The 25,326-nt window shown below is 44.3% G+C and overlaps 1 protein-coding gene across 1 annotated transcript in view; it reads left to right on the top strand.

Moving 5' to 3' along the window:
* fwd (phosphatidylinositol 4-kinase beta fwd) overlaps positions 1 to 25,326 on the top strand; it is a 151,119-nt gene that overhangs the window by 108,063 nt on the left and 17,730 nt on the right. The window contains exons 11-13 of the mRNA XM_050170317.3: positions 9,962 to 10,120; positions 10,494 to 10,676; positions 18,325 to 18,590. Coding sequence (XP_050026274.1) covers positions 9,962 to 10,120; positions 10,494 to 10,676; positions 18,325 to 18,590 — 608 coding nt within the window. The remainder of the gene's footprint in view (positions 1 to 9,961; positions 10,121 to 10,493; positions 10,677 to 18,324; positions 18,591 to 25,326) is intronic.

Consider the following 25,326-nt stretch of genomic DNA (forward strand, 5'->3'; position numbering starts at 1 on the left):
GGCAGTCCGATGGGCTGCAGCCAGTCCGCTCGTCTGCTGCCTTGCAGAGGGACACGATGTCACAGCTTGACATATTGCCAGTCGCTACGTTTGCAGTCCACAATGCAACCAAGTCATATTATAGTGCGCGCAAGAAGACTGAGACCGACTCTGACCGCGGAGCTCTCGTCAAAATAGAGCATGTTGTAACACAAGCAGACGATGCTTGCTGTGTGCCGGAGGTGCTTAAGTGTAGTGAGAAATTGTTCTTGTGCATTCTTTTTCCGTTATTTTCTTTTTATAGAAACAAATTAACTAACATTCCAACTATTACAAACATCATCATTTCACCATAAAGGTGGAAAAATTATTGTTGACACGCCCTGGGCAGCCAATCTGATAGCTCGCCCTACTGATGTCAATTGGGTGATTTACATCATATGGGTAGGGGCTGCTGAAAATTTCGCCGAGCAGTGTGCTGCGATCAGCAGTGATGTATATTTTTAAAACCTTATAATAAATTACATGCTTTACGCGGAGTACTTCCTTCATTCAAATAACTTTATTCAGTGTCTGCGATTTGGTGGGGTGGGCCTGTCAGGGTGTCTACCAAACTGGAAAACCGGGAAAACCAGGAATTCTCAGGGATTTTGAATAGTCTGGATATACTCAGGGAGAACTCAGGGAAATTGTGCTTCAATCAGGGAAAAATTATCTGTAATTTTATTGAAAGGGAACAAAAGTCGCGCTAATGCTGGCTTCAAGTAATAGAGAGAGATTGTAACGAATCGTCTTTTGACGCCGTGTCGTTGGCCGGACTGGGACTGGTACTCAAGAAGCTTAAGTATATAACCTCCTTGCATAGAAACGACAGATTATATAAGACAGTGTATAGTCAACGACAGGTTTTCCAGGCACCCGATTTTTGGGACGTGCCCTATAATTCGGACGGCTTCGTGGCACCACCACGTACCCCATTGAGTCAATGTATGAAAACGCCTGAAATTTCGGATGCAGGAATCCTTCACCTTCCGATTTTCCTGACTTTTTGCCATGACCGTCATGAAAGCGACCGCCGTCGCCATTTTGATTATCTCGCCGCCCCAAACCAGCGCTCTCGCACGCAGATCCGCTGGCAGCAGTAGCCATGGGAAAACACCGTGGCAACGCTAGGCCAGCTGCTTTGACATTCCCTATTAAGCTTCTTGCCATTCGGTGGTATGGTTTTCACTGAAAGAATTCGCCATTGTCATCAATGGCACTGTCTCCACCTTTGTAATCCTCGCAATTGGCTTCGAAGATCGGAAAGCATGGTGCGTTGCGCAATGCCGGTTCCTGAAAGTCAGCTTAGCCTCAAACAGAAATGTGACACGGTTAAGCGTATGAAAAGTATTGCAGTGAAGCTTAAGCGTGGGAAGGGACAATTGTCACTGGATCCAGTATGTATTTTTTAATTATACACATGTGCACATGTAGTCTCCTGTCACATTACGAGCACCGATATGCCTAATAAGTGTACTGGCAGTCCTTCAGAGCTTTTTTCAGATGTACGAGGGGCGTTCAATAAAGATTTCCCCTGACCCACTTCCTGTGGATGGAGAGCAATGAAACTTTGCAGATTTATTAGTCCTTCTCTACATAGGTGCCACCCAGGGACACACACTTCTTCCATCATTTTATGCAACTCTAAACACCTCGCTTGTAGAAGTCGACAGGTTGCTCTAAAAGCCATGTTGTGACTTCAGAAATCAGTCTCATCATCTGGAAAATGCTTGCCCTTCAAATATGACTTCATTGTTGGAAAGAGGTGGAAGTCCGATGGTGCGAGGTCGGGTAAATAAGGGGGATGCGGTAGAATTTCAAAGCCATAGCAGCGTGCTTCCATCTGGGCAACATGTGAGTTGTGAACTGGGGCATTGTCTTGCAGAAGGCAGACACCTTTGGTGAGCATGCCACGTCTCTTGCTTTTGATGGCCTCCTGCAATTTCCGCAGCAGTGAAGCATAGTATGCCCCAGTAATCGTGGCACTCTTTGCTAGAAAATCCATCAAGACTACTCCGTGCTGGTCCCAAAAAACAGCATGACCTTGCCCCCGAGGACTGGCCGTGTGCCTTCTTTGGAGGCGGTGAGTCCAAGTGCTTCCATTGCATCGACTGGACTTTAGTCTCCAGATCATAGTGATGGACCTAGCTTTCATCCTGTGCAATCAGTCTGTTGAAAAAGCCCTCCTGGTTTCCATGGCACATGGTCAAAAGAGCTTGGGAGCATTCAACTCGTTCCTGCTTTTGGAAAGGTGTGAGCAGCCAGGGAACCCTGCGAGCGGATACCTCACGCATATGAAGATGGTCCTGAATGATTTTTTCCATGGATCCCACACTAACCTTGACATTCTGGGCTAGGTCTCGAACGGTTACTCGGCAATTTTCCAATATGGCGGCCTCCACTTGCTGGTGTGTTCATCGATAGCAGAGTGGGGTTGCCCTGCAATCAGAGCCGTTCCACCGTAGTCTGACCACATATGAATTGACGATGCCAGTTCTTCACTACATCATATGATGGGGAATCCTCCTCATAAACCTCTTTTATCTCATCAAACGTCACCCTTGGAGTGCTGCCTTTCAAGTACAGGAACTTGATGACTGCTCTATATTCCACTGCATCAATTATCACACCTCACACCACTTGAGAACCTGTAAAGGAAAGACCGTTATTAGTTCAGAGTTGCACATTGGCACGGGACCTATAGTGACTCATCTCATTACACATGCATAGTTTCATCATCCTGCAATAAATAAAAGTGAGACAGGGGAAATCATTATTGAACGCCCCCTTGAGCCCCTTGAGGACAGTAAAAGGCCTGCATACATTTTTTTTATTGCCCGATTTTTTTAATGTTTTTGCGGTCCCTAGGGATCCGAAAAGTCGGGCGTTGACCTTAACACTGTCCAAGAGGATGCTTGGACAGTGTTAGGGGTAAATAATTTTTTCCTGAGACGTATAAAAAACAACCATTTTATCACGGTAACGAAAGAGTTAAAGAGAGTCCATTGTATGTGCAAGTGCACCCACGTAGATGTATATGCTGTGATGCTGCTCATAATGACAACTGACTTCAACAACCATCTGAGTAATCTGTAGCTTCAATAGACGAATCAAAGTTTAAAGAAATAATTAAAGAATGTCTACGTGTTCTTGTTTTACTTTGCACCACAGCAAGAGAGGTGTACTCCTGTTTCGTCTGGTTGTTCCCTCATAATTCAGCCTCACGTGTAGACAATAAAACTGTGTCATTTTCTACGTATTCCAGCATGAAAACATGCTTCGTGATTCGCTTGCATCTGCCTCACTGTTCGTGTAGCACTGACTTATACCGTTAGTCAGGTCTTCTTGTGCACAGCACACAACATCTTGCGCTGTGAGAATCTCAGCTGAAGTGCGCCACACAGGAAAAGATTCAGAGAAGAAAAAAATGCGGGGCTCGTGACGTGTGCGTTGCACAATCCGCCTCCAGCTTCGGTATGGGAGAACGCAGGGAAGGAATTTCGCTTGCAGAGGCTAGATGGGGGCAAGTAGAGAGAGCGTCTATGTTGGTGATGATGCTCGCCTCCTGAAATCATCAGTTTGTGACTGAAATATTTCTACCTTGGCTATTAATAAACCAATATGAAAAATTCTTGCAGTAGAACACTTCCTAGATGGCACGTAACAACTTCCAGCATATAACCAAAATTTGCTATTTGTCCTGGTGTGGGGCCACATAGCAAAAAACTGAAAGTTACCCACCTGTACTTTACCCAGCACTCTGAATGTTAGCCAACCTCATATTTTCACTCATTTTGTTTCGATTTTAGGTTGGCTATCTCGTGAGATTTTATGGTAGTTGTGTGGATGAGAAATGAGTGCAACCTGCTCCTCTCAGCGGCACTGTCATAGGGCAACTGATTTTGTGCTTCAGTTCGGTATAGCTGATTTTGCTACTTCAAAAGGGTAATTCTGCTGTTTCCATGTGATACATAACTTGGTCCACATTTTTCATATTTATGTTGTCATTTAATCGCTATTTTCTTTCTCTCTCATTTATTTCCTTCCATCACCTTGCTCGTTAACTCTGTGCCTCCAGTTTCCTGGCCATAATTATGTTCGCTTTAGTTAGGTTAACACTAACAAGATTAACACAGTTAGAGTCAACACTGTTTTTATATAAGTATAATCACATATGTGTTGTGCATGCACCCAATTCTTCTCCTGTATAAAACCGGCCGGAATTTCTTCAATAAACTGAGTTGAAAGTCAGCTTTCTTTCCTGTCTTTGTTTTTCCTTCCCAAAAACTGTACTGCACCTATTTCGTCCCCCCTGAGTGATTCGATTTTATGAGTGTTTGTTGTTGGGCCATTTAATATATAGTCATTAAAATGAATAATTGCAAAAATACTGCACCATTTTCAAGTGCAATTCTTCATTTTAATGGCTATATATTAATTGTCCCCACAACAAAAACTTATTCAATCGAATTGCGTGGGGGGGGGGGGGGGGGGGGGACAAAATAGCTTGAATTAGGCGATGTTCAGTCTAACTAAAGTGAACATAATTTGGGTCAGGGAACTGGAGGCACTGAGTAAACGAGCAAGGTGGTGGGAGGAAAAAGAGAAAAATAATAATTAAATGACAACGTAAATATGAAAGAAGGGTTATGAGAGACTGCGTTAGGCATCTCATGGAAATAGCAGAACCATTCTTCTGAAGCAACAAACTTGGCTATATTGAACTGAATCTTGTCCCCCGCCCTTGTCTCATTTGTGCATGCATGCTCTTCTGTATTAAATTTGTTGTAATGCATGAGTGGAAATACGGTATGAGAGCAGGGGCTGCATCATGTTGATCACCTTTGGGGATATCAGTTTCGGCAGGCAGCATCATACAGCCTTGTTGATATGATCCCATTTTGTATGGTTTCTCTGCACCAAAGTTCGTGATCGAAAACATAAAAAATGTCGCAATACAGTTGCGCTTCTTTTTTACCGGTTGATACATTACCAGAAAACTCTATCTTTCAGTACCAACGTTCAGTACATCAACAAATTGCAATCATATGATAAGTTTTTTCACCACTATATCCTGTGTAAACAAGAAACAGCATGAGACTCGCATTATTGAGGGCAGTAAGTACCCGCCACGGCAGCTTTATTGTGCTACTTGCCCGTCTGTGTGACATGAAAATGCCGGCACACACGCATTCCTTTTCTGGCACCAGCGAATCTCGTGAGTCATCACATGCCGCCAACCCTATTGCGATAGGCATCTTCACATATGTTTCACATTACGTGCGTGTGGCATAGTGTTGTTGGAAATTGGAAGTGTACTGCATGCTTTTAGTAGGCAATAACCCAAACACATTGCAGTTCTCTGGTCTAGGCTGCGCAAAGTGAGTGTCATGTTTCGCTCTGGTGGCATCATGTTACAATGTTGCCCACCAGCTCGATTCGTTTCGGTTTGCTGTTGCAGTCTTAAATCATTATGCAATAGGAATATGACAAGGTGTGTCTGTGGCTGCTCGGTCCTCACCAGCTTGACTCGAATTGGCATCTCACGTTGCAATGATTTGCACAATGTTTCACATTATGTAGACGTAAACTACAGTTGAGTCTGTCAAATTTTTCAGTGACCTTGAATTGTACATTTTCTTGTTTAGTACATTTTTTTCTTGCATTTTTTTCAAGCTCATATGAACAAGGTTCTACTGTATTTGGCTATGCCTTCCATCAAAACGACTCTTGTGGCACTGAGGTGTGGCACCATATGCTACATTGTGCAAAGCATCGACTAGAGCATTCGCCTGAGAATAAATCCCAAAAGCTAGCTGCCTGAGATCCTGTTTCCAATAAAGTATCACATCAAATGTCTGTCACGCATTGATACAAGTATCAGACAGTCATGTTATGCTGTTTGAAGTATGCTGTTACAAACCTGTGCTGACTTGTCATTCAGAAAAAAAGGGGGGGGGGGGGGGCACAGTCCATTGCTGTAGCTAAAGCCCCTTAAACTTCGTAAAGTAGCAACACTGTCCTCCTCCGCCTGTACTCCTCGTTTCTCCTCTCTTTCACATTCCTCCTCGACCGTGGCGCCGCCCACACCACTCGAGAGTAGCAGACGACCTTTTGCAGACTAAATGCACACATAGCAAGGCGTTGCGCTTTAAGTGTTCGTGTTGGCCTTCTAGCTCCAAGTAAGTTTGTGTACAGCATAGAATTTCTATACGGACAGTTGTACAAATTCAGTGACAATAGCTTTTTTTCCTGTTTTGATAACAACTTTTTTTAAAAGTATCTGAATGAGCACTAAGGCTGTGGCATGATGACTCCGAATGTATTGCGTGTGCGACAATTAGGTATGCAACATTTTTTAAGTGCGTGTCGCAAGATCTTGTTGGGAATGGTCGTAAATAAAACACGTACGATCGAATGCCAACATCTTGACCTCCAGCAAGCCCTCAGTAGCCTGAATAATTCGCCCGACCGTTACCATGTGAATTCGCGGCCCGTATCAGCTATGACACACAAAGGCCGACAGAGGCAACGAATGAACGCTGCTCTGATAGTTCGAAAGAGTGTTACAAGCTACACTGCCACCAATGTGCGTGCTTGCCAATCTTCCAAGCACGCACAAAGGCTCGGAGGTGGGCACTTTTGCTTTTGTTTCTCGTGCCTCAAAGTCGACAGAAATACACGCAGTCAATCATCGAGTTGGGATTCTGCGTATATAAAAAATGAAATAGGTTTTCTAGTATTTGTTCGCAAAGCGGGAGTGCAGTAACAGCGCTTCATTCAGGATCAAACAAGTGCATTATTTTTTTCACCTTAGGGACTCCTCATGAATTACATTTCATTGTGCGTTAGCTTGTCCATTCACGAAGTGACATACTTGTCGTGAAACGAGTTGCACTAAGGTGCATGCATTGAGGACCGGATGCGTTCACTCCAAAATAACGTTTGCGAGATATAGCTTTAGTAAAGGGATGACCATGCAAAGAATTGCCGCGCTATGACGCGGCCGAAATTGCAGCAAGTGAAGTGATACAATCATTCATATTGAGGCACCATTTGTTGTCTCATTACGTGTGTCTCAGAGACATAGTGGTCGAACGAGCTAATAGGCGAACGAACTAGTAAGCGAACAACTAAACGAACAAGCGGATGAAGGTTAAACGAGCCAGCAAACGAACGAATGACTGCATGTTTTCTTTGAGAGTGCTGCACTGCCGCATCTTAACCTACACACACTTTAAAGCTGCCATGAATTAACATGTACTTCTCAAGGCTCATCATGCTGTCATTCAGCGACGAACTTGGTTTCGGGAGAGCACGCACACTTTTCCTTTGTGTTGGAAATCCACCGGGTGACTGGCAATGACAAACATGAACAAAAAAGGCAAACAAAGCTATTCACTCTAAAGAAGGCTAGTTAGTAACCACAAAATGCAGAGTTGCTTTCCTAAGATTATTTTTATGCTCGAGCCTCACATTTTGTTAAAAGGAATGCACAGAATCCTAAAGGTTTCATAATCACGTTTTCGCACGTAGCCTCGGGTGCCTGCAAATTCATGTCTGTTGGCGTACATTACGATTAAGCGCACCAAATACGACTATGTATTGCTTATATAAACAAAGTACACATCGTGTAGGAACCCTATGAAAGTGTGCAGCCAAGTGGCAACTTCCTCAGTGAACTGTGCAATATCTACTACGTTATGGCCCACAACAGCAAGCCTGACATATACTATACTATGAGGGACTCGCCACTACTTCGTATTGGGGGCGAGGACTTACGGAGTGGCCATCTGTCGAAAACGCTTCCCTTGCATAGTGTGAGGGATCATGCGGCGCGCTCCTCATAGGTTTTGCTTACGGCGCTTAATAAAAGCACCACGCGGCAGCCCTCCTGGACATTTATGTAAGTACTCTCAAAACTAGGGAAGTTTTTGACTGTCGGTATAATAATCTTGGGCAAACTGAAAGCACAGAATCATTTACAGACGCTATCTCTTTACCGAATACATACAGTGAACGCCACTGCGCGCGGTCGCCGCAATGGAGTCTTCCAAATCGGCTTCTTGCGTGAAAGGTAGGCAAACACTGAGAGAAAACTGTGAAATATGTTCTTATAGTGGGCTGTCTGTATAACCGAATGGAGTGGGCTGTCTGTATAACCGAATGGAGCATAACAGAACAAAGCCTCAGTGCAGCGACCGCATGGGTTCGCAGCGACCGACTGCGCGTCTGCATGCATGTCTGTGCACAATATTATGCTTTCGCTGTGAGCGCGTTTTCGCACCATGCTAGGCCGCAGCATATGAGCATTTGACAATACTCGAGCAACCATTGTTGCCTGGACGCTGTCAGAACTGTTAAAAAATAATTTTGTTATAGAGACTTCGATGCTTACGGCGACTGTGATATGCCGTCGCGACGATTCAATCTTTTTTTGTCTTCTAAATTCTTGGACATTTCAATATTATTTCCAAGTTGCGTCGCACTGTATGTTTATTGGTCTTCTCAGCATGCGATTTCCCTCTGCTTCTTTTTCGTAAGCCAGTGCATTAATTCATAACACAAACATGACCATATGCCATGCCTTTTTTTTTTAATGTGCGTCTTACCGCTCCCTTTCGGTTCCAGTGAACTTGCCAGTATCTAGCATCAACAAGTTCATAGACCAAACCGTCATGACATTAGCCGGGCAGCGAGTGCGGGTGAGCTTCTCAGTATGCGTTTTCTGCTACTCACCGAACATCGCAGTCCCTGCGCCATAGCAGAATGTTCCTCGTGTCTGTGCTTGCTGCACACTCAAGTTGTAGCCGATGGCTGTCTGCCGGTCTGTCTGCCGATGGCTGCCTGTCTGTCATGAGCCAAGCTTCACACAGCTACTTGTCCTGCAGCTACGTGTGGATAAGGTTGACACCGGTCTCCATTGTGTGCGGCCGGCACTGTGGCACCGAGCAGTAGCCTACCATGCTGCACGCCTCCAAAGGTAGCCACTACCTATTATAGTACTTTCAAATGTTGTCAAGCAGACACCCAAGGCGGTAAAGCCGCACCACTAATCAGAACCGCAGCGAAGCTGGGACCTTAAACTTTTGTTTCCAGCTCGCTTCGGCACTTCCAAAGCAGCCGACGCGGCCGCTGTGTCCACGTGATCCCTCATGCCACGTCACCCCGACGGTGGCGTCAGCTTTTCCAGTGGTGGAGCTCGCCCCCAATAATCATGTGGAGAATGTTGGTCTGGAGTTCTCCCTCCCAATTCGTTGAATCCATGTCTTTCTTCTTAACCCTTAGTGCTCACCAGGTGGTATCGAGAAGAGCTTCTTGTCTTTGCTTCAACTATTTTGGCATACGAAGGCACAGCAGGTTATGGCGATAAAAAATGCTGTGAAGCGGCGTTGCATTTGCCACAAAACTTAGTTCAAGGCATTCGCATACCAAACAACACGGAAGAGCAACGGCACCAACATGCTCTCCTCGCCACTCCGTAGACACTTGTCAAGCAAAAATGGCGCTGAAGAGCAACTGTAAACAAACGAAGCCGGTTCGAGGGCCCACATGGTGCCATTAAAAAGTTTAGGGAGCTTTAGCTGTAGCTCGTGGCTATGACGCTTTGCATCTAACTGCAAAGTTGCAGGCTCAACTCCCGCCATGCAAGCTGCGTCCCGATGGGGGTAGAATGCAGAGGCTTGTGTACTGTGCTTTAGTTAGGCACACGTTAAAGAACTGCAGCTGGTCGAAATTCTTCCGAAGCCCCCCCCCCTTTTGCCATTAGAACATCTGCATGTTCATTTAGTACAATATGCCCCTTAGTTTAAGAAGAGAAAATACACAGGCGTGCATGTGAACTAACTTGCAGTCAAAACTTTTTTTTCCTTGTAGCGGTTGCTGAACTGTTGTGCATTGCATCAGTATACATAAGTGTGCTGTGTTTGTCTTCTTGCAGTTTCTGCGGAATCAGAAAGCACAAGAGCGAGACACACTGTCGGTGTTGTCGTTGGACAGCGGGACTAGTGCCGACAGCAAGGAGCCCCTCTTTGTTGTGGCCAGTGACGTGCGCCGGCGGCTGTCGGAGAACTCTCATGTGCCCAAGAATACAGTCAAGGTGAGGCTTTGCTCTTGCAAAAAGCCCCTCTCAGTTTCTGGCTTATGCACATCCTACGTATTTGAACTGTTAGCTTTGAATTAACCAGTAACCTAAACAAAAATTTATATTTGCACAAACCTAGTATTGCAGGTTTGTTTGGGACTTGCTCATTTGATTTTCACAAGACGCAGTCCTCCATTGCCATTGTTGCCGAAGAACAAGATTTAGCTGGTAGAGTGTGGTTGGAGGACTGAGAAGCAAGGATGCTCCTTGCTACATTAGTCTGTGCTTAAAGGGGGCTGACTGCTTTTATTACACGGCATTTTTTCTTTGCACCCATTCTCATCATACTGGGCTGAACAGTATTAATGGCTGACCTCCTCATGTGCAGCGTGATCCTGAGGACCCATCAGCAGCTGCCCTCAAGGAGCCCTGGGAAGAGAAGGTGCAACGCATTCGTGAGTCCTCCCCGTACAGCCACTTGCCTGGGTGGCAACTGCGGGCAGCCATTGTCAAGTGTGGTGATGATCTGCGCCAGGAACTCATGGCTTATCAGCTGCTCAAGCTCCTGCAGGTGCTTTCTCCACACTTTTCATAATCGTGGCAGGTTACTGGTCATAGCAGATTTAGAGGCCACCGCCATGTGACACTCTGCAATTCTAGCTAGCTGTGCAGCAGTGTTGCTGGGGGGCGCAACAAGTCCATGAAAATTTCACTTGTAATGGAGATCCATGTATGTGATGGAGGATTTTCGAATGAAGGATCCTAGTCCTTTGTAGTGTGAGTGAGCACTTGCTTGCGTAACTTGCACACTGCGCACTTCCCCCGAATTCTGGTGAACGGGAGACAGACAGGGACTGCAGCATACAAAAGCTTTGTCTCATTCCTATTTTATTTTGCTCCAGAAAGAAGTGAGCTTGCGTGTGCTTATGGAAAATTGAATTTTTAATTACTGTAATGCAGTTTAACCCACTTATAACAATATTCAAGTGCCACAAAAATGTCATTGTTATAACCGATAATTGTTATACAAGGGTTATTCAAAAAGTAAAGGCCATTTGGTCCAAAGAGTATATGTATATTGTCGCAACATCAGAAATTCGTGGACTTTCCCAAAAACTCCTATGAAGGTACTTTGGGCTGTACAGAGTGATCCGCAGGCTGAGCAACGTGAATTATGAGGACGTTCTTTATGGTGACAATAGTTCCAGTCACCGAAAGCACTTACCTGAAGTGGTGCATGTGGTACGGATGAAGCCGTACCTGTCGAACTAATTTTGTGTGTGTGTGTGTGTTTAGCTCTGTACCGTTATACACCTCCCTCATACGTTTAAATTGCGCATCAGGACAAGGCTTCCTTCGCTTGCTTCCCTGTTCGCGTACAGTAAAACCCCGTTAATTCGGATTTCACGGGACCGGAGAAAATGTCAGAATTAACCAAATGTCTAATCAACGAGGTTTCAACAATAATAACTAAAAAAATGCCTAAAACATCAACATACCTTTACTTCGTGACATAACTGGTTATTGTTGCTTGTTGTGCGCGAGAAATTTGCGCCGAAAGCACAATTTTTCGGAGTTCTTGTAGGTGGTACAGTCCGCGCAGACTGTCGGGAGAAATGACACAGATGTCCTCTAAAACATTAAGGGCGTCATCGGCCTCTTTAGTGGTGTGGCGCGACACTTTACATGCATCCATGATGGGCGCATTTTCGCTATCAGAGTCGGGCTCTTCGTTGCCTAGTACATCCAGTATTTTGTCGTCGTTGAGACGACCGGCAACAGCAACGTCACTATCAATGTGAATGTACTGTATTTAGTCGCATAATGGTCGCACTTTCTTATTTAAAATATTGCCGCAAATTCAGAGGTGCGATCATTATGCGGGTTAAATTTCCCTCAAGAAGAAAACATTTTTTTTTTTTTCATCCCACATTTGCTGCACGATGACAACAGGTCAACAAATAGGCGGCTGCAGCTGTAACAGTGCGGGACACGAAAACGAAAATGGTGGCCTGCGGAGCAAGCCGAACGCGCTGAACGCGATTTTTTTTCTTCTCACGAGTAGATTATGCACATTGAAACAGTTTCTACCATATCAGTAATGAATACTATCGTTACTATCGGCAAGTTTGCGGCAATAATGTAGCCATGACCACTTTGAGGGGACAGAAACGGAGATGGGAATGCTTAGCTGCCAGTGCAATGCCAGTGGAATGCTTAGCTACCCATGGCGGGCACGCTGCGGAAACTGCGGCATTAGTCTTCATTACTATCTTAATACGGCACGCTTCCGCTATGGGTGGGCAAATATCTTAGCTGTGTTACAAGCGTCGGCGTATGAGTAGGGTGCACTTCTAACGTATCAGTGTAAACATGGCTACTATTGTTGCTGCTTGCAATTTGTTGCGTGCCCACGAGTGCAGACGACAAGAATCGAAAAGCGCCTATTTTGTTGTTGTTGACCACAATCAATATAAAGCCTACTAATAATAAAGCCAAGGCAAGTTTTGTTGTAGCTTTTTTTTTTTTTTTTATGGAAGTGCAGAAAGTGATAAAAGAAATGAAATGGGGCATCTGCTGAAGAATGTTCGGTGTTTAGACCATTTGGTATTTCTTGAAGAGTCGTTTACGTAGCATTTGACAGATGGTAAGCGCGATCATCATTAGCTAGAGTTGACACATGACATGTCGCTGTGGCAAGTTCGGGGTGCGATCATTACAGTGGAAAGGAAAAAAATCGAATTTTGACGACAAAACTCAGGGCTGAAATCATTACGCGAGTGTGATCATTATGCAAGTAAATACAGTATTCATCTAGCGGGACGTCCGGAGGCAGAAGTCTGTCGAAGCAACTGTCATCTTCCTCGGCATTTTGGTTAACATCTGCATCCCCGGTTTCCAGAGAATCGCCATCACGGACAAAGCCGCTGTGTCGGAAGCAGTTCACAATTACTGCGGGCGGCGTGTTGCTCCACACATGCGCCACCATGTGCACTGCACTGAGCAGAGTTACATCATATTTCTTCTTTGCCTCAAGTACTATATGCGCTCAAGTACTTGTCTTCTGTATCAGCCTTTCACATACTGAATAATTTCTTGATCCCGAGGCTGCAGGGAAGCCGTTGTGTTTGGCGGCAAAAAAAGCAGCTGTGTGTTTATCAGCCCCGACACATTATCATGCACACTACAGTTATCTAGAACAATTAGCGCTTTGCACGATTTTACACAAAAACGTCAGTCCAGTTTGCGCAGCCAGGCCTGAAATATCGCTGAGGTCATCCACGCCTTTCGATTCAAGCGATTGTCTACGGGAAGTTTCTTTATGCTTTTGAAGCATCTCGGCTTTTCTGCTTTGCCGATTATCAATAGCGGTAGCCGCCTCGTGCCAGTCATGTTGGCAGCCAGCAATACTGTTATTCTGTCCTTGCTTCGTTTACCGCCAACGCAAGAGTCCCCCTTAAATGTGATGGTTTTATGCGGCAGGGCTTTGTAGAAGAGGGCCGTCTCATCTGTGTTAAAAATGTCGCAGGCATCATAATCAGCCAGGCGTGCGGGTAATCCGGCCTTCCAATCTTCGACAACGCCTTCATTCACAGCCCCTTTCTCGACGCATACGCTTCGGAAGACCATGGCCATGTCTCTTCTTGAATCGGTCGATCCTGCCTTCCAATGCCTTGAAGTCTTCGATGCTGAGCTTCAGCGCATACTTTTCGGCCTGCGCACAGATAAGGGCACCACTCAAAGGCAGCTATGTGTCGCGTGAATCGGCAATCCATCTTTACACTTTGTCAAGTTTCGGTTATGCTGCCGTTTGCAGTCTCTTCCTGTGTCAGCGAACTATGTGTGCTACACATTTTAATAACGTATCTCGGCTTGGAAAAATGGAGACAAAAATATTTCAAAATTTTTTACGAAAGAAGAATCCTTTTCCTTCCCATTCTATTATTGAGTGATGAACCACTTGTGCTCTATGAAGATACTTCTAATTATCTAAAGGCCACAGGAACCTACAGGAACTGTAGCACATTTCATGCTCTTATATTTTTACTTGCCCATTTACACCATTTTGCCACATTTGAACAAATAAGCTACTTCGAAAAACATGTGCTGGGTGCGTTATAGCTTGCACAGCTGCTGCGGCATTAAAATCCCAAACCATCATCATCATGTTCAGTCAGCATGCATGCGCCTGACCCATACATCCAATATGGCTGACCCTAATAGTGGCCAGTTTACTGGCGATGTCTGTTTTGGCTGAGCTTAGGGGACAGTGAATGCGTCGAACACACGTCATCTACCTTTGAAAACGCCTATTTTCGGCCTGCCCCAGGGAGATTTCCAAGTAATAAGGGTAGCTCACAATGTCTAATTATGGTATTTACCCAATTCTTGCACATGCCTATATTCTCCATGAAAGTTTAGCCAAAAACTGTGTTCGCATTGTGCTTATGTTTTGCTGCACAGCACTGCTGTACTGCGGCAAAGCTGACTTCAACAGTAGTGGAACAGCTTTGCCAATTGCGCCAAACCGTGCCAAAAGTAGGCTTTTGTGCCATCCTGCGTGAAAACGACATTTTAGTGAAAAATTGCGCCGAGCCTGCGCCAAAGCATGCATAAGAGTGAAATCCTGCTTCCATTAATGCTTCACAGCTAGCAAAACTGAAATCAAAACCAACAGCATGCGATCATCGTCATTGTAGGAGGAAGCTGAGGCACATCAGAGTCATCTGGTTCATCATTCCTTTATTTTTTTTCCAACAGCCGTACAATGTAGTGCTGCTGTGCCATCTTGCTCGCGCTTTATTTCGGTGTTCATGGAATCTGCATGGTACTACAAAGTCTGTCGAAGGAGGATGTCACATTCTAGGATTAAATGTTAGCTTTTCCAATGTTTATGGGTGATAGCAGGTTTTTGTAAAAGAGCCGCTGTGATCAGTATTGCAAGTGGTGCATAGTTTAGAATGGTATTAGCAAGCACATGTCAGCTTCCTCAACGTCTGAGTTAGTGAATAGATTATGATTTATAATAGTACCACCAGTTTTACTGCTTGCATGGATATGGGCCAGGTTGTTAATTTTGGCATTATGTATAAGCGCTCAGTGTGAAGACATGGAGCCCGTTGAAAAAGAAAACAGAAAAAGAGAACTGTATAAGTATTCGTCACTGGCCTTAGTGCGTTCTACAGTCACCAATTATATGTATTCTTGATCTTATTTCCATGTTCAGATATTGCGATTGATTTTCGCAATGTCATTTTGCACTTGCGACTTGGCCATCAGTGCGCCCCGAAGTTCGTGACCCGTCGGGGTAGCCTTTACAATGGCTATGACATTGCACCACTGCTCAGCTCGAGATCACGGGTTTGCTTGTGGCTGCGGCGGCCGCATATTGATGAGGGAGAGATGCAAGAACGCTTTTAATGCAAAAATTGCAAGGTGCAAAAATAAAAATTTTTTTGCATAACTTATGTTGTGCCATGCTTTGTTGAATCGAATGAAGAAAGCAAGAACCTACAGCACCGTTTATCGCATTTGATAGCTGCAGATTTACGAGGACTGAGGTCGAATTTGGTACACAGCAAGAGCCGCCGCTTCGATGGGTTCCGCCATGTTTGTTAACGCAAAACTGTTCTGTAGAGTTTGAGACACTGTGCTATGTAGCCGACAGAAACGCAAAATTGTCGCAAACGACACAAACGTAAAAGCATCACCGACACAAACGCAAAACCCTCTTCATGTCTCACACATGCGCAGTTGCGCTGACGCTATTTCTTTGTTCAAGAACTCCCTAATCTACATGACCTGATGTGAGTGTATTACGTGGTGTCACGTTCAGTAGAGGCGCGCATACTCAATCGGTCTTGCAGTGAGCCTTTGCAAACAAGCTGCGACTGTCGCACTGTGTTGCATCCTGGGTTAATAAACCCAAGTTTGTTGACGATCTGTTTGTGATACCTTATGGAAGAGTCGACGAACCCAGCTGCAGCACCTTTTCTGTGTCGCAGTCTGAAGGAGTGTTGTGTCCTTTCGTAACTGTGCTCGTAAGGTAAGCCTCGCACAAACCCGTCTCCACAACATATTGAGTATATCAGTTAAAATTTGTATGGTATATGGTAAGTATACGTGCGTTTGACCCTGTCACAAATCAGCCTTTTGCCTGCGCCAACACTTGCATGGAAAGGTGAAAGGACTGTTCCACCACTGTGAACACAGCGGTCCTGTAAATTTAGTGGTGCAGAGGCTAATTCGCTCTCACACATTGCTATGAAGATGATAAATGCATACTCGTAGTTAAAACTCTCAAGCCCTGCCTGTGGACCTACCCTGAAATGCCAGAAGTACACGATTGTCAGTCCCAGTAAGCGTGTCTCGGGGTGATTGTGGTTCTTGCCAGTTATCTGAAGGCATCTCTGCCACGATAAAGCTGTTTTATACAGTGAAGCATATAAAGTATGAAAAGAGCTCACTGTCATGAAAAGTAGTGTGCTTCCCACTGTCTCTGGTCACATTACAAATGCCGATATGTATAATAACTGTACCAGCTGCTATTCAGAGCTGTTTCTGACATTGCTTTGGCAATTTTGGGACCTTCCTTACTGTTATATTTTCCCAGTTGTCACATTTTTTTTTTTTTTTATGCAGTTCTTCGAAAAACATGTCAACGAGGTTCCCCGATAAGTGTATGGGCCTAGTAGCAGTGCTGCGAAGCCGTCCAGATAAGCTAGCGTGTTTGAGTTATTAGTCGGTGACTGTAAATAGTAGACCTGACTTATGAGCTCAGATTTCGATTTCAGATTTCCAACAAAGGAGTAAATGTGATATGCCACAGTAAATGTAGCCTAAAGTATGCACTACAAGGTTTGTTTTTCCCACAGCTGTAAAAAAAATAGGTGGTGTCCAAAACCACGCATCAATGACGTGTTGCTGGCATGTGCAATTGCTTACGCCCCATGCAACCAGCAAAAGCATAGCCTTCAAACTGTGCCGTAGGTCAAAGACAAGCAGCATTTCATGACTTTGGCAGGGAATACGGTGACAGAGCAGACGACTCATCCCGCTTTGCCCAATGCACGAATGCATGTTTGTATGATGACTGCTGCTAAGCAAAACCAGCGCCCCTCCTAGCCATGCACACAGGCAGCACGTATCGTGTTGAGCCAACATGGCATGCTGCGTTTGTTTCTGTAAGTGACGCACACTTGAAGCAATCTAACTGAAAGAGGAAGAAGACAATGGCAGCATGTTTGGGTTATCGTGTATTAAAAGTGTGCAGTATGCTACGACGGCACTACGCACACATACACTGCTGAGAAGATAGCTGAAGATGCTTATCATGATATGATTGGCAGAAATAAATCACACTGGCATGCCTATAAGTGGTTGTATTCTTTACTGAGGACGCCATCAGACTTCCATGCATTTCCAATGCTTAACCGTGCAGGCATCAGCACAATCAAGCTGAAACCGGATTCATTGGTAGACTGGTCTCTGCTTTCCAAAAAGGCGAAATTTCTGTTGCGGCATAGTGGGGCATATATTTCTTTTTTTACATGTTGAATTCTGGACACCCGGATTATTCGCACTTCTAGGCAGTCCCCGTTGAGTCCAAATTATTGGTTGGTGACTGTAGCCAGTTCATCACACTCCAGACTGAACGAAAACAAAAAGCTGCATGCCGAGTGCACTATGCCTCAAGAACTTACGTTTGCATATCACAAAAGGTGCTCATGTGAACACACATTCATAACAAAAGGGGGAAAAAGTACAATGGGCTTTCCATTGTTTGAGTAAAAGTCGGAGCAATGCAGACTCTGCTGCATTGTTTGACTTAAATACTAGTGACAACCTACCTTGCACATTTTCCCTTACCTTTCCAGCATCGCTCTAGGCTTGCCAAGTGGCAAGCGCACCTTGTGATGCCAATGAGTGTGTCAATAACAACTGAGCAGATATCCCAAGACAAGCGCAACTTTTGAGACATGTACTTACAGGTGTACCATGGAATACATCGGTGTTCCACTCAATAATTGTCCTGGAGCTTTCCTCAATGAGCATTGGACGAAACTTACTGGCATGTCAACATGTTCTCTCAGCAGATTAGGCTGGAAATTCGTGCTAGTCTTGGGATGTCATCAAAGTGGTCGTGGCTCCATACTTATTGGGCTAGATCTCTGCAATTGCGAGTGTGTGCACCATATGCATCTCCTACATTGCTGCAGAACATCTGGCAGCAGGAGCATGTGAACCTGTGGCTTCGGCCATATCGCATCCTCGTAACGTCGGCTGACAGTGGCCTTGTGGAGCCCATCCTGGACACCATGTCTCTGCACCAGGTGAAGAAGCACTCACAGCTGTCACTGCTGCAATACTTCGAGCAGCAGTTTGGGCCACCAACTAGTGAGGCCTTTTTGAGTGCACAGCGCTGCTTTGTCGAGAGCTGTGCTGCATACTGCCTCATCTCATACCTCATACAGGTCAAGGACAGGTAAGGAATGTTTGGTTCACACCGCCTCTACACAAATTTTCTTTCACCTTAGCTCAACCAGACTTACTGTCGTTGCACAATGCTGTTGGTAATCTCTTAGTGCTCTAAAGACCACTTGAATAATGGTGTATTAAGCCGTGACTGGTAGCACTTTTAATTCGACTAAACTTTGAATGCATCCAATTCAAAAGACTGCAAAATGGCTCAATATATTAATAGGGTAGACTTCAGTTAATTCAACATCGGTTAAAAAGGCCCCGGCCAGTGCCTGCACATTTCTGTGGGCCCAAACCTCCATTATTTCGATTTCAAAATTAGCTTTCATAATTTGAACTTGACTAGTCAGCTTTGCCACAATAATGTTTTGCACTAAAGCATATAAAAAAAAGGGAAAGGTACCACTGTCACGGGACATAGTATGCATCCTTTAATTATACAGGCATGCACCCACCATCTCTGCTCACAGTAAGAGCACCTACAAACCTAATAGTTATACTAGCACCATTCAGAGCTGTTGGATGACGTTGCTATGGCGATTTGAGCCCTTGTTTCACCTGCCATACGTTTCTCATATATGGAACTATTAATGGGGCCTAGAATACGTTCCTAAATTATACACACCTTGCACCGAGAAGTGGATAAAAACCATCGGTGTTTTGGGAAATCTAGCAGAACGGAATGCAGTAAGAGAAAAGAACTGCAAAAGTTAGGGGGCGTTTAAAGCCAGCAAAAAAGCGGGGTCTGTCTAAAGCTCTGAAGACGTGCCAGTAAACTTACTAGTTTTTTGGTGTTTGTGCTGTGACCGGAGACTGCGCATCTCCGTGTGTAAATTAAGGAACATGTGCATGCCCAGCAACAGCAGCACCTTTTTTTTGGCTTGGTATACTTCACCGCATAACACAACTGTATTGCGGTGAAGCTAACTGTAATGGCAAATACTGCCAAGTTAATTACCTAATCAATCAATCATTTTTATATCAGTATCAAAGACACTTGACAAGTAAAGACAAGAAGCCGTCTATCAGGCTTGACAGGGTCTGCATCCCCGACTGCAACGTGCATGATAAATACAGCACTTGAACAGAAACAGAAATACGTCGAAGAGGGTACAGAAGTTAGGTGTATTAATTGAAAGGTCCTAAATCAGTTACCAATGCCATAAATACTAGTAAAAAAATGGCATAATAACAAGCCATTGTGCAAACAACACTTGTAGACATTAGCAGGTTCACATGAGTATATGAATACCGCATGAAATGACACGTCGTGTTGTGAAAGGAAAACTCTCAGAAAATAGGAGCATCACAGCAAATCAAATAAAACAAATAGGTATGTTATTGTGTTATATTTGGAGCTCTGAATTATTATGCAGCATAGGTGTCTGATGTTTTAACATCTGAGTGCCGCAGTTTGTACATGTTCTAGGCACATTCCAGAGTCCACTCCATGCATCCTCATTGTATGGACGTACTCAAACTGGTTTAGTCCTTACAATTCAGTAAGAAAGGAATTGTTATTTTTCAATTCCAATTTATAGCGCTCATTTAACATTGTATGGTAGAGGTCATTTACTGGTAATGTATTGAGAGCCCTAAAGATTGGTTCCATGTGTTCATCATATGCAGCATTAACAATGTTGCGAAAGGCTTTTCTTTGAAGTTTCTGAGTGTTAGTTTTTGTTGTCATGCCCCAGACTAAGTTGCAGTACAATAATTTAGACAAAAACAGGAATTTGTGAATTAAAAATTTCATATTCTGAGCCAGGATGTAGCAATATTTGCACAAAACCCTTACAGTTTTGGAAGTTTATTTAATGTTTCATTTACTTGGAACTGTCCACGTCATGTGTTCTTCAAAAACAACGCCAAGACTTCTACCTTCACGTGATATTGGTATATCTGATGACCCTAATTTTAAACTTCTGGTTATATTGAGTGCTTTAAGCTGAGGGCACAGTAAATCTGCTTTCGTCTTTGCAGCATTGAAGTTTAATGTGTAGGTGACGCTCCAAGCGTGAAGTTTACTTAACATTACATTGCCTTTTTCTATGAGGGTAGAAGGATCACATCTTGTTATGAAAATACATGTATCGTCTGCGTATATAATAAATTTTGTGTTAGTGTCTATGTTTACTATATTGATACTGTTCATATATATGTGGAAGAGTAATGGACCTAACATACTGCCCTGAGGCACACCAGCTTGAATTGGTTTTACTTCAGATACAAAGCCATTAACAGTGAATTTCTGTTGACAATGATGAACATATGATGCGGAAAGTGTTAGGAAAGTGCCTCTAAAGCCATAATGTTCCACTTTCTCAAGTAAGGGGTGGTGATTGAGTCAAATGCTTCAGAGTAATCCACGAATATGCATAATGTTCATAGCCAATTTTCAAAAAACTGCAAGATGTGTTCTTTTTGGCACAGAAGGGCTGTTTCGTTTAAGCAACCTCTCCTGAAGCTGTACTGGCATGGTGGGATAATGATGTGCTTCACTGTAAAGCTGAACATGTGTTGATATATCAACTTTTTAATGCATTTTGAAAATATGGGAATAATTGAAATTGGCCTGTAATTAGAGAAGTCATTGGTATCACTATCCTTGAATATCACTGTTACTCTTGATATCTGAAGTCATATGGGGAATGTGCCAATGGAAAACATAAAGTTCTTTACATGTTCTAAGATGGGTGCGATTGTATGGATAGGATATTTTACGGGTTGTATCTGGAGGTCATCAGCATCAGTACAAATACTTTTCTGCAGTGACATGAGGCAAGTTACAATTTCGTGCACCGTAATGGGAAACAAAATGCACTATCCATTATTGGTGTTGAATCGAGATCGTGTTTACTCTTGATTAATGATGTGAAATATTAGTTAAGGAATCTGCTAATCGGGTATCTGTAAATGTCTCGCCTCTATTGGTGATTGTTAAATTTTATTCCTCTTTGGGGTCACCTTGCAGTATGGTATTTAACCGTTTCCACACTAGGTGAGGTCTTCTCACACTTCGGGAGAAAAAATGATTGGTCATGTAAATCTGTTTTACTTCTCGGAGCTGTTTGTTTAGGTTGTTTCGGAAATGCCTAAAGACACGCAAGTCAGTTAGGTCTGTTGTTTTCATGAAACACTGGTGGAGTTTCTTTTTCTTTCATACTCTTCAAGTGTTCCCATGTGACCCATGGCTTATGGGCTTTCCGAGCTCGTTTTCTTAATTTACATGGAAAACTTTAGTTGTACACTGCCTTAAAAATGCTTCTGAACTCTGCATAAGCTTCCTCTGGTTCACTAGAATCTATGACTTGGCTCCAGTCCATGAGACGCAAATTACAGTAAAATCATTCCAGTGCACAAAAATTTGTCTAAGTTTTCTCAGGCCGTGGTTTTGATAAGTTGGATAGTTTAGCGTACTGCATTAAAACATAAACGGGTAAGTGATCGCTTATCTGAGAGCTGATAACACCAGCACTGGGATGCTTGGAGGCAATATTGGTAATAAAGACATCTAGTAGAGTCGAAGTTGGTTGCACTCATGTCGGTAGGCTAATTGTGTTGATGTACAGTAAAACGTTGTTAAACCATACTCGCATAAACTGTAGTTTCGTTTTAAAAGTAGCAAAGTCAAATCTTCGACTCAGCGTCCATTGAACATAATGTGTTTTGTATCCGTATAAACTGTACCAGCTTATGTGCGTATTGGTTACACATAGTGTTTCCTCTTTTCGTCGCACAAACACAGTGGTGCGTCGCCTCCATCGGGCGGCCCGGCAGAACAACAAGCCTCAGAGATCAGAACAATGGCCTCCAAGCACCCTGTGCATTTGCGCGTGAAGCCACATCAACATCATTTCAGCGTTGGGCCAGAGAGCGTTGTAACGTAGTGCAAACAATGACTCGCGTAATGCTGAAGCTCGGATAAAAAAGACACCGAGTGCTCCGCATAGAATAAAAATTAAGCATCGCTCGTGCTATCGAACGTGACACAAAGTCCGCGCTGGCACGGGAGAGGGATCTATTGTTGACTTCAGTGTGTGGCATTTTGAATGCGAAGAAGTTGCTCGGCAGCGCTGCTTCAACCGTGAAGAGATGTCAGCTACGAGGTTCGACGTTTCGCCATCGTTGCCTCTGTTGTTACCGAAGTGTCGACTAGCGACAGTGATGAGGACAACACGGAAAGCGACAGCATGGGCGATTAAGGCCCGACACTGGCAGAAGCTGCGTGTTACGTCAGCCTCATGAATGCAATCGTCACGACGAGAACAGCACCCCGCAATGAAAAAGGTGCCCCGCGACTTCTGCAGCGTTACCGCCCGCATGCGCGGAGAACATGCAACGCCAATGAGGAATCGCCATGCGAGTGTTTGCCGAGATGAGGGGGCTGTCTGAAAAGCTGGCTCGCAGCTTCAGTAAGTTTAAAGCTTCTGTCGTTACTGCTAGGCCGCCGCGGCATCAAACAAAAATAACACTGTTGTCGCGCAAAGTGAATAAATACTGCATGTTTTTTTCCCTTTCATCGCACTCTTTCTGAGTTGCATTTTTGACAGGTAAGTGGGCGATCTCGTGCTATTTCAGTTAAGCAACACTACCATTTAGTACATGCTTTTTCCGAGCTCCGGCCAACTACGGTTTAATGAGGTTTCATTCTAGTTGTTTGCATGCAAGATTCTACAAAACTTGTCACGATTGATGATTGCTGTAAGCAATCAATGTTTGTCACCTCCAAGGATTACAGTATCATTAATATAGCTTAGGAAAGTTTCCAAAAATGTAATTAATTTGGAAACATTCGCATTAGTTGGATGATACATTACACTGTACACTCGAACACTGCTTTGGGTGGCAAGAATTTCAAAGTCAGGAGTAATTTTCGAAAATGCCTCCACAATAACACAGCAGATGTTACCTTTCACTAGCATGATAACTTGGCCCCCTTTCTTAAAGGGGGCCAAGGGATAAAGGGATAAAGGGACAAGCAGTCAGTGTTGCTGTGCTGGCACCCTTATTTGTAGACCATCTCTTAAAGAGGCGACAGTTGTACAAGAGGTTTATTGATGACGACTGGCCAGTACATCACATATATCAAGACATGCCCCCCTGCTTGGGTAGGCTATTTATACTGTAATGGTGGCGCTGGAGTGCCCACAAGCATGGCCCCCTGCTGGTTACAAGATACACCTTTCTTCCCTTTATTTGGCTACTGGTACCCATACCTTTTGGGCACTCGCCGGATCCTAGTGGATTGCCGCAGGGGCACTGGTCCAACTGGCTGCTGTCGGGTGTTCGGTTGCTTGGCCCTCTGCTAATGGTGCCACCTGCTGAGTAGACATGACTTCTTCTAATGCCCCCTCCCTCTGTAAAATTTTTGGGAGTACCTCACTTTAGGCATCTGCGTTCTCCGACAGCGTTATTTCGGACGAGGGAGCCGTTGGCGATACCACTTTACATCTTAAGTGATCGGCATGGCAATACCTAAGAACCCCACCTACACGTACCAGAAACGTCACTTTTGACACCTTCTTTACAATTTTGCCTGGCCACCAATTCACCCTTTCGTTGCGAACAGTACGGACATATACCTCTTTGCCTTGCGTAAAGTCACAGCTGTTACCCCTTCTTGCATCTGCTCTGAGCTTATTTTTTATTTTATTTTTTTCACTTCTGTTTTTCCACACTTTCATCCTGCACAGTTTCAGCATGGACAGTCTGGTTCAGACTTTTCGTCCAAGAAACAACTCGCAGAGCGCCGATTCTGTGAACTAGTGCGGCGTCATCCTGTATGAAAACAAGAAATTATCAATGCGGTGTTGTAACAACCGTATCCGGCCGGCTCTTTCATCTTCTAGCTGTAATTTCAAGATCCCCCTCTTCGTGGTCCGTACCAACCTTTCCACTGCACCGTTTGACTTGGGGTGATACGGGGGCGTGAAAAGTGACTTTACACCGTTTTGTTCCAAGAAGTGTTGAAATTCCCTGGATCTAAATTGTGGACCGTTGTCGGTCACAACGACATTGGGCAGGCCATACGCCGCAAAGCTGCTCCTTACCGCCTCCACCGTGGCCAAGGTTGATGTGCCGTGCATTACTCTTACCTCGAGTCATTTTGAGTACGCGTCTGCCATCAGCAGCAATGATCTCCCTTCCACTTCCGGAAAATCTAAATAAACCCTCTCCTAAGCATTTTTAGCTATTGGCCATGGTTGCACCGGTACTGATTGCGCTGAATTCCGTACACTTTGACAGACCTCGCACGCTCATACCAAGTCTTCTAGTTCTGTATCAAGATTTGACCACACAACTACACACCAGCATATTGATTTTCATCATTCCTGGGTTGCTCTCGTGTACTAAATACAGAACACTTGGCCTAAGAGCTTTCGAGATAACAACCCGACTGTTCCACAACAAACAACTCTGCTCTGTCGGCAACTCATGTCGACGATTAAAATATGGGCAGTATTGCTCTTCTGTTTCTTGAGGCCAACCGCGCCAAGTCATGTCTACTACCGCTCTCGGAACCTCATCCCTGTTGGTTTCTTGAGCCACTTCCTGGGTTGTAAAGGGAGAACCTCTGATAGAGGCGAAAAATATTTATTTCTTGTTCTTCCCTCGTAGTTGTTTCCAACGGAAGCCTCGATAAGCCATATGCGTGGCCCATTTGTTGGCCCTTCTTGTACTTGATGACATAGTGATAACAAGCCAAGAAATTTTTCCATCGCTGCACTCTTGCTATC

Source organism: Dermacentor andersoni, chromosome 6 (genome assembly GCF_023375885.2).
Source record: "Dermacentor andersoni chromosome 6, qqDerAnde1_hic_scaffold, whole genome shotgun sequence".
Taxonomy (NCBI): Eukaryota; Metazoa; Arthropoda; class Arachnida; order Ixodida; family Ixodidae; genus Dermacentor; species Dermacentor andersoni.